Source organism: Marmota monax, unplaced genomic scaffold (assembly GCF_021218885.2).
Source record: "Marmota monax isolate L192 unplaced genomic scaffold, Marmota_monax_Labrador192_F-V1.1 WCK01_AAM20220418_F8-fsc00038, whole genome shotgun sequence".
NCBI classification, from domain to species: Eukaryota; Metazoa; Chordata; class Mammalia; order Rodentia; family Sciuridae; genus Marmota; species Marmota monax.
Genome location: NW_026692498.1, coordinates 10,083,165 through 10,092,609, shown reverse-complemented (window position 1 = coordinate 10,092,609; position 9,445 = coordinate 10,083,165). Strand labels below are relative to the sequence as shown.

The 9,445-nt window shown below is 52.0% G+C and overlaps 2 protein-coding genes across 2 annotated transcripts; one reads left to right on the top strand and one right to left on the bottom strand.

Moving 5' to 3' along the window:
* The first annotated feature begins 14 nt into the window (after positions 1-14).
* On the top strand, positions 15-2,320 carry Rom1 (retinal outer segment membrane protein 1). Its single transcript, XM_046445535.2, has 3 exons — positions 15-1,094; positions 1,501-1,747; positions 1,852-2,320. The coding sequence occupies exons 1-3, from the start codon at positions 505-507 to the stop codon at positions 2,047-2,049; spliced, it is 1,035 nt and encodes a 344-aa protein (XP_046301491.1). The 5' UTR covers positions 15-504; the 3' UTR covers positions 2,050-2,320.
* Positions 2,321-2,506: 186 nt separating this feature from the next.
* Positions 2,507-7,907, bottom strand: B3gat3 (beta-1,3-glucuronyltransferase 3). The gene is made up of 5 exons (XM_046445536.2): positions 7,727-7,907; positions 5,761-5,935; positions 3,877-4,237; positions 3,399-3,689; positions 2,507-3,003 (listed from the first exon to the last, which is right to left on the bottom strand). Exons 1-5 carry the CDS (start codon positions 7,806-7,808, stop codon positions 2,905-2,907), a joined length of 1,008 nt encoding a protein of 335 aa, XP_046301492.1. The 5' UTR covers positions 7,809-7,907; the 3' UTR covers positions 2,507-2,904.
* Positions 7,908-9,445: the final 1,538 nt, after the last annotated feature.

Below are 9,445 nucleotides of genomic sequence, written 5' to 3'. Positions count from 1 at the left end.
GGAAGCGCGGGAGGGGGGGCGGGCCCGAGGGGGGGCCGGGCTGCCTGGTAACCCCTCCTTGTCCGGGCCTCGTCGCTCAGTACGGGGGCGGGGCCAGTCGGCTGACCCCTCACTCCCCGTCCATCTGCGGTCTCCAGGCCCTTCCGGGATCCCCGCCCCTGGGCTTTCAGGGATCCCGGAGGGAGCCGGCCTGAGCTCTCCGCCCCTAGCCCGTAACCCGGTTGGACCGAGCGGACCAAACCCCCCCATTTCCGTGAAGGGGCAGGGGCGGGGTCATGAAGTGGGCCCTTTGCCCGGGGGCGGAGTTTTTCCTGAGGGGGCAAGGCCGAGGCATCCCGAATTGGGGCTGGTGGAAGGTTATTAAAGCTGGGGTGGGAGGATGCGCAGGGTATTGGGGTCAGAGTGGCATTAGCCCAGCTCAAGCCGGGCTGAGCTGACTCAGCATTCCGTCCCCCGCCAACCCCATCTCCGACGGCTCTGTACTCCCTCCGGCAGCGATGGGAGATGGCGCCGGTGTTGCCCCTGGTGCTGCCCCTCCAGTCCCGCATCCGACTGGCTCAAGGGCTCTGGCTCCTCTCCTGGTTGTTGGCACTGGCCGGTGGCCTCACCCTCCTCTGTAGCAGCCACCTCCTTGTCCAGCTGCAGTACCTTGGAACCTTCCTGGCTCCCTCCTGCCCATTCTCTGCCTTGCCCCAGGTTGCCCTGGTAGCGGGTGCAGTGGCTCTGGGCACAGGACTGGGGGGTGCAGGAGCCAGCAGGGCAAGTCTGGATGCAGCTCGATACCCTCGCTGGCGAGGGGTCCTGGGCCCGTTGCTGGCGGCTGGCACTGTTGGAGGCGGGGGACTCCTGGTCTTTGCCCTGGGGCTAGCTCTGGGTTTGCCTATGAGTCTCGTTGAGGGGCTGGAGGAGGGTCTGGGGACTGCCTTGACTCGCTACAAGGACACAGAGGTACCTGGGCACTGTCATGCCAAACTGCTGATGGATGAACTGCAGCTGAGGCACCACTGCTGCGGGCGCCATGGCTACAAGGATTGGTTTGGAGTCCAGTGGGTTAGCAACCGTTACCTGGACCCCAGTGACCAGGACGTGGTTGAGTGAGTGATATGCTTCTCTCTCTCTTTCTTCCTTCTCCTCCCTAGGTAGATACCCTCCTGCTACCTTGAAACCGCACCTCTCACTACCCAGGCACATAGTAGAGCACAGTGGTTGAGAGAAAGAATTATAGCTCTACCATTTATCAGTTGTGCACCCAGGGTATGTTGCCAAAGTACTCTGGACCCATTTACTCATCTGTAAAACTCATCTAACAGTACCCGTCTTATAGACAGGTACCTATCTTAGAGTTGTTGTGAAGATAAATGAATTATGCATGCCTGGCGCATAGTAAAGCAGATGGTAAATGTTTTACTATCTTTTTTCTCTTCTCAACCCCTGCGGCCCTCAGTTTTCCTACAGGCCTGTCTGTAGACATCCTAACACTCCTGCCCCCTCCTCTTGCAGCCGAATCCAGAGTAATGTGGAAGGCCTGTACCTGACAGATGGGGTTCCCTTTTCCTGCTGCAACCCCCACTCCCCCCGGCCTTGCCTGCAAAGCCAACTCTCAGACCCCTATGCCCACCCTCTCTTCGATCCCCAACAGCCCAACCAAAACCTCTGGGCCCAAGGGTGTCACCAGGTGTTGCTGGGCCACCTGCAGAGCTTGGCAAGCACACTGGGAAGCATGCTGGCTGTCACCTTCTTGCTGCAGGTGAGTTAGCACAGTGTCCAGGGCCTCCTTCCAGCTGGGACTCCACTGTGTCTCCAACTGTCCTAGGAAGCATTGGCCCACTCTTTTCCCTGGCTTTCCCACAGGCTCTGGTACTCCTTGGCCTGCGGTACCTGCAGACAGCGCTGGAGGGGCTTAGAGGGGTCATCGATGCAGAAGAAGAGACCCAGGGCTATCTGTTTCCTGGTGGGCTGAAAACAGCATGGCTACAGGGAGGGGTTGCCCACAGAGCAGCACCTGAGAAAACCCCACCAGAAGAGGCACCTCCCAAGGAGTTGGGATAGGGGTTGGGGAAGGGGAAGAGGGACAGATAGATGGACAAGTGTGGAAAATTCACAACTCCTTACCAGGGCTTCAGGTAGGGTCCTGGAATAAGAGGTGTTAAGTATAGTCAGCAAGCTAGAGTAGGGTGAGGGAGCAAACCAGGTGTCCTAGGGCCTAGCCCTTGAAGCAAGAATCACCAGCCATCAGAAAAGAACAGGATGACAGGAAAGTGACACAGGAAGACTGGAGACTGCTTTGGATATATAGATTTAATAAAGCTTTTGGATGGAAGCTACTTATCTTTCTTATTAGGGGGCTAAGAGCCCTGAAAGAATTGATTTCTGTCTGAAGGAGAAGTCAGTACACCAAATTTCTGACCCTGACCATGGCTTGGCCTTTAGGAACAGGTACCCACTTCTCTAAGGATGAGAAAGAACAGGATGAGCTGTGCCAAGTAAAGAAAAACAAGAGGCCCCACCAGGTTGAGATTCTTTATTCTGGAGGTAGGAGGGGGGTCCGCATGCTCAAGTGGGGAGGGTCCAGCCCAGCTCCTTCAGCCCCCGAGTGCATACCCAGCCCCAATAAGTTACCCAGTTCCTTAGCCACCCTCCCTCCCAAGTCCATCTGTCCTTTTGCTCCACCCCAGACAGGGCTGACCTGGCTCAACACAAGGGCCGCTTGTCCCCAGCCTTGTGGGCAGTGCCACATGGCAGGCTGAAGGAGGGGAGGAGCAGCTGGGCCATGCCCTAGGGCTGGAGGGGCTGCCTCTGGCTCTCAGGGGTCAGGATTTGGAAAACCACATCCTGGGCAGGCCATGTGCCCAGTCCCACAAGGTCTGTGCCTAAAATAAGGTGGAAGTCAGGGTGGGGCTGCCATCACACCTCAATGGCAGGGTCTGAGCCCCGGCCCTGCCGCTGTAGCTGCTCCTCCTGCTTCATCTTGGGTTTCTCTGTCCGTGTATGCCACACCAGTACCTGTATGGGAGGGTTTCAGTTAGAGCTGGATCTAGCTGTGGCTTGGCCTCTGGGGCCATCCGGGTAGAATGGATTCTCTGACTCCTCTACCTTCACAGTGTTGTCTGCAAAATGTGAAGGGCTGGGAATGGGGCTGACTTTCATGCCTCTAAAATGGGGCTTTGTCCCTTAACCCTTTCTGTGCCACATAGGTTACCAGGGTTGTGGGAGATGTATAGCAGAAGACCACTGTCCCTCCCTGGCTCCCAGCTGCCCCTTCATTAGAGTAAGCAAGGTCGATTAGAGAGCTGTTAAGTTCTCTCCTTGTTCAAACACCCATTCCCATGATTTCACCCCACTTTTCCCATCCTATCCATCCCACAGCCAAGTTTCTGTGCCTACCTCCATCCCCTTACCCGAGTGCAATTGGCAGCCCGTGGCTCTAAGTCCTTGGGATCCACTAGATGGCTCAGAAGACTGCTCTCCAGGTGTCCTCGGGGAGCAGTAGCATCAAACTGGGCACTGGGCTTAGCCAACAGCAAGGGCAGAGCAACAGCAAATCCCGCCATATCCACGGGGAAGGGCCTGTTGGGCTCCCATGCTGTGTGGAAGCCCACAACCCGGCCGTCCTGTACCCGAGGGCCCTCGAATCGCAGACCGCCCACCAGCCCCACGGGCCACACTGAGACACCACGAGTCCAGCGCATCTAACAGAGGTCAGGAGAGAAGAAACAGAGAACAGGTAGCCAAGGGGAAACAGAAAGAACCACTTGGCTCACTCCGCCCCACTGCTTCCTGCTCCTCACCCAGCAGCCTACAGCAACACTGGTAATCAAGGAAATAGATGAAGTTGGTGCCACCTGCCTCCTTCCCCATCCCCATCCCAGTGCTCACCTCCTCAAAGAGCTCCCGGCTATAGGTGTTGTCATCATCAGCAAAGTACACGACTCCCTGGGTCCCTGGTGGCGGTGGGTCCTTCTCCCCCCCCACGGCGCCCCCTCTGCCCCGAAGCCACTCCAGGGCCTTGTTCCGCTGCTCTACACCACGGGGGCGAACCCAGCCTGGCTCGCCTTCCCGAAGCCGCTGGGCCTTGGGGGTAAGGACGGCCAGGTGTGTGAAGAGGAGGCCAGAGGCAGACAGCAGCCCCGAAACCAGCGGGGTAGGGCCATCGGAGTCCTCCACCAACAACCAGTGCAGCCGGGGAACCAGGCTCAGGGTCTGGGACAGCCTCACCAGTTCCGCCTTCTGCACCAGCCTGCAGGGGAAATGCAGGGAGGAGAGGGGCAGGTACTGTTGGCCCACTTCAGCCAGGACAGCAACAGATAAGCTTCTCTTGCTGGCCTCTCCCCTGGCTTTTCCCAGCTCCCTCTTTCTTGACTGTCAGCTCCATGCGGACATTCACCTGCCCTGTCCTTCCAGTCCATATTGGTCACCCACTCACCTCCAGAACTCTAGCTGGGGGACTATAAAAATTAAGGGTATAGTCTTTGGCATCAGACTGGGTTGGAATATCAGCTTAGCAACTTAAGTGAGACACCACGGAAATTGCTCTATCTGAGCCTCAAATTTATTCAGTTGTAAAATGGGAATACTGTTGTTCTAAAATGTAAAGAAGATAATGACCTTTTTGGCTTTTGTTTTTTTGAGACAGGGTCTGACAGTTGATTAGGACCTCACTAAGTTGCTGAGGTTGGGCTTTAACTTGTGATCATCCTGCCTCAGCCTCTGGAGTTGCATGGCATTTTAAGCTTGTGCTACCATAACCAGCTAAGATCATGACATTTTTTTTCTTGTGGTGGTGTTGGGGATTGAACCCACCACCTTATGCATGCAAGGCAAACACTCTATCAGCTGAGCTCTTTTCCAGCCCAAGATAATGACTTTTTAAAACACCAGTAGACCAGGGTCTTTTCCTTCTGTGCTGGGTTTCCAGGGAGTGGAATTTTAGAGGAGCCCTTTGGCTCATTACTCTTCAGGGAAGGAAGAAAGATTGATTCGATTTTAGAGAAGGCATTGGGAATGTGAGGTTCAGCCTCTTCTGAGCTTCTATATCATTCAGATCTGTCTGCGTTTCCCAAGGTTGGTGGTGTGTGTGAAGATGGCCTCTAGAGCCACCTGTGCCTAGAGGGGTCAACCATTTGATTCCAGGGAGGCATGTTTAACAGGCCCTCTTGGCTACAGATACAAAACCACATTCCAAAATTGGTTTTATCAGTAGAAAAACTACATTTTTGATTTAAAACAAAGCAATGTAAAGCATTCAGCACAGTGCCTGGTAAAGAGCAACACACTGTAAACAACAGCTTGTGGAACCATCTCTAGACTAGTGTTACTGTCCAGCCTCTTCCTACATTTTTATGTGATGCAGAAAATCAAACCCACGGCCTTAGATCATACTAGCCAAGAGCTCTGTCACTGAGCTACATTCCCAGCACTCTTCTTTAGTTTAGTCACTCTTCTTTAGTTTAGTCTCCACCATCGGATCACCAAGAAGAGTTAATTCATTTGCAAGCTCAAAATTTATTTGAAACTTTGTATTTGTGTCTTATAAATTAGAAGGAATTTTATAATCTGTGTCCTAGTGTGTTCTTATCTATTTTAATAGAAAAACAACCATTTTCCCACAGATCTTTTGAGTAAAGATATGGTTCCTTTATCCACGCATTTGGCATGCTCTACTTTAAAGTAACATTCCTCTAGCCCAGTACCTCCCCAAATTCATCATCAACCCCAATTTCTTGGTTGAAGGAACCCTCTTGGGTAAACCAAAGCCCATACCTGGCGTAGGTGGGGGTAATGACATAGATAGTAGGCAGGGCCTCAGGTTCAGGGGGCTGGGCAGGGGCTGGGGGTGGGCGACGGAGATCAGCTTGCAGCTCGGAAATCCTCAGATCCTTCTGCCGAAGCTGCTCAGCTGCTGCCCGCAGGGGAGGGAGACAGTCACATGGCTGGCCTGGTCCCAGGAAGCACCAATAAGGAAAGGGAGTGGGGGGCAGAGAAACACAAGTTTGTTCAGCAACCCAAAGGGCCAAAAACCTTCCTCTTTAACCTCTAGCCAATGCAGGACCTCCCCTTACAACTTCTTTTTTGTTCCTTTGTGGTGCTAGGGGTCAAACCACAGCCTTAGCACAAGTTAGGCAAGCATTCTACCAAGGAGCTACATCCCCAGTCTATGACTTTTAGCCTTATTCTATTCCTCTGGTGGTGGGGAACTCACTGCCTCAATTAGCAGCCTCTCTCCACCTTCTTCTTCTTTTTTTTTTTTTTGGTACCAGGGATTGAACCCAGGGTGCTTAATCACTGAGCCATATCCCTAGCCATTTTTATTTTTTTATTTTGAGACAGGGTTTGGTTAACTTGCTTAGGGTCTCACTAAGTTGCTGAGGCTGGCTTTGAACTTGGGATCCTCCTGCCTTAGTCTCCCCAGCCACTGGAATTACAGGTGTGTGCCAACAGGTCTGGTCCCTCCACATTTAAAAGTCCATCTGTTACATTTTTTTGTGTGTGGCACTGGTGAACCCAGGGCCTTGTACATTCTAGACAAGTGCTTTACCAGAGCTATTTCTCAGTCCTGTTACAATTTTTATTTTGATATTGAGTCGGTTATCTGTGCTATCCTTTCTATCTACTAACCCTAATTTTACTGTTCTTAATTTTTACCTTCTGGAATTATAAGAAACAGGTCGAGGTCCTTAACTAGGACAGTCTCTCTCTCTCCTTTTTTTTTTTTTTTTCTTTTCTTCTCTTGGTGCAGGGGATTAATCCTTAGGTCTCAAGCATGGTAGGTAAGCACTCTACCACTGAGCTGCATCCCCAGCCTTTTATTTGCTGTATCCCCTTAGGTGCTGGGGAGACAGCAGGGAATAAAACTAAGTCGCTCAGGCAGGAACTTGTGATCCTCCTGCTTCAGCCTCCAGAGCAGCTAGAATGAGAGGCATGTCCCACTACTCCCAACCAGACTGTCTCAAATACCTGAGGATCACGAAGTGGCACTCTCCCTAAATCCCTGTATAAGAGGAAGGTTTCAATCTGCTCCCTTAATGACGACCAAAGACTTGTCATTAAATTCACTGATTCCATCATTGGATAAATATTTATTGAATAGTCCTCCTAGGAGGCACTGCCTTAGGTGCTGGGGATACAGCAGGGAATAAAACAGACACAGTCCCTGCCCTCACGGAGCTTTCACTTTACTTGAGAAAGCAGACACTAAGCAAAGAAACAGATTAATAAATCACTACAGAATGTGATAAAGGCCATGGAGGAAATAGAGAACAGAAGGGAGTCAGTAGTAATAAAGGTGGTCAGGTAAGGCCTCTCCGACGAGGTGACATCCAAGCTAAAGAATGAGAAAGAAGCGGCCTAAGGGCAAGGAGAAAAGCGCCGCAGGGAGAGGGAGGAGGTTAAGAGCTTAAGAAAGCGCGGAGCACGGGGTTCTCAAGAAACTGACAGTGAGCCAGTCTAGCTGAAGCAGAGGGAAGCAGAGGGGAAATGGGGTTTGGCCGGAGGGTGGCCGCAGAATCATGCGGGGCCTTGCAGGCTCTGGGAAGGAGTCTGGCTTTCATCCGAGGTGCGGCGGGAAGCCGCAGAGCGTTCTAGAGGGTAGTGCACCGCGGCCGCAGAGGGCTGTCCAGAGGGCCGAGTGGGATGAATGATGTCTGCGCGGGGTTCCTCCCAAGGGCGGGATGCGCGGCGGCCGGCGCTCTCGGGCCGGCCCGCCGCACCCCTGCCCCGCCCCGCTCACCGAGCTGCACCAGCGCGTAGAGGAGGCCGGCGATCGACACCAGGAAGTAGGCGAGAAACACGTTCTTCAGCTTCAGCTTCATGGCCGCGCCGCCGCGGGCGCCAGAGCTGGCGGGATACGGCGGGAAGGAGGGGCCCCAGCCCCAGCCCGCCGGCCCGCAGGCCCCGCCCCCGAAGCGGCCCCGCCCTGCGTCCCACCCTCCTCGCGCTCCTAGACCAGCTCCCGGGAGCTGGGTCTGGCTGCGCCGCCCGGAGCCTACTTCCGGTCATCGGTGGCTCCTCGCCGACTTAATTTCCGGGCCCACAGGTAGGTTCCGGGAATCACGGGGCGGTGACGTCACATCCGCCATGTGGAACACGTGTGGCCGGCCGTCAGAAAGCCGGGTGGGAGCACGTGGGACCGACTTCCAGTCCCAGCACTTGAACATGGAATTGCATAAGGAATCCAGCCCCTGCGCCCAGATTTTCTGTGCAGATTCATTCACGGCTCAGTGATAACATCCGTTAATAGTTACACAATACTTGTTATACCAATGAATGAAATCTAGGGCCTCCCCGGTTCCCTGGGTGTCTTATATAATCCTCACTGTAATCCTTAGATGATATTGTCTCATTTTATAGATAAGAAACCAAAGTTGATAAAATTGGTGTTAATGCCATGGGGCAGTTTTCTTAAATACTCATCTCCAGAATATTGTTTCCTTTGACCCACTGGGTTTTGGGTTTTGTAATTTTTTTTTTTCCCCCAAACCTACTGTTTTTCAGCAGACTATTATGAGTCTCCATTTCAGGGAATTCAAGAATTGTTTCCTGAGCCAGGAAATTCCAGGAACACATCCTTTACCACCTCACAAGCATAAACCACCCTTAGCAGTCATTTTTCTTCAGAGACAAAGCAGGTTCTTGTGAAACAATCATGATCATAAGATGTGGTCAGTGTGGAAGATGCAGCCGCCTGGGCGGCGCAAGCCTGTAATCCCAACGGTTAGAGAGGCGGAGGCAGGAGGATTGCAAGATCAAAACCAGCCCCAGCAAAAAAGGAGGCAGTAAGCACCTCAGTGAGTCCCTGTCTCTAAATGAAATACAAAATAGAGATAGAGCTGGGGATGAAGCTCAGTGGTTGAGTGTCTCTGAGTTCAGTCCCACCCCTCCACCCCCCCAAAAAAAAGAAAGAAGCTATTCTTGTCACTAAAACAATGGGAGACTTTAGTTTCTTAAGTGATACATAAAAATTGTATAAATTTAAGGGATACCTGATGTTTCAATACATGTATACATTGTGTAATGATTGAAATCAGGATAAGCCTTTCTTCTGTGATCATTTATTCTTGGTGAAAATACTCAAAAATATTTTGATTTCTTTTTCTTCTAAAAAAGATTTGTTCAGTACATTATCTGTAGTCACCCTACTATGAAATAAAATATCAGAACTTTTTCTGCTAACTACAATAGAGTTAAGGCAACTTCCCAGCTGGGTATGGTAGCAGCCCAGGTCTGTAATCCTAGCTCCTCAGGAGGCTGAAGCAGGATGGTGGCAAGTTGGTGGACAGCCTGGGGAATTTAGCAAAACCCTGTCTCAAAATAAAAATATGAGAAGAGCTTGGGATGTAGCTCAGTGGTAGAGCACCTCTGGGTTTAATCCCCAGTACAGCAAAAAATAACACATTTTTTTAAAAAAATCGAATTTCTCTCTCTCTCTCTCCCAAACCCCAATGTTATC

Coding starts and splice junctions, on each gene's coding strand:
- Rom1 (XM_046445535.2), top strand. CDS start 505: ATGGCGCCGGTGTTGCCCCTGGTGCTGCCCCTCCAGTCCCGCATCCGA. Junction 1,095..1,500: donor AGTGACCAGGACGTGGTTGA/GTGAGTGATATG, acceptor CTCCTCTTGCAG/CCGAATCCAGAGTAATGTGG. Junction 1,748..1,851: donor CTGTCACCTTCTTGCTGCAG/GTGAGTTAGCAC, acceptor GCTTTCCCACAG/GCTCTGGTACTCCTTGGCCT.
- B3gat3 (XM_046445536.2), bottom strand. CDS start 7,808: ATGAAGCTGAAGCTGAAGAACGTGTTTCTCGCCTACTTCCTGGTGTCG. Junction 4,238..5,760: donor ATTACCCCCACCTACGCCAG/GTATGGGCTTTG, acceptor TTTCCCCTGCAG/GCTGGTGCAGAAGGCGGAAC. Junction 3,690..3,876: donor GCCGGGAGCTCTTTGAGGAG/GTGAGCACTGGG, acceptor GACCTCTGTTAG/ATGCGCTGGACTCGTGGTGT.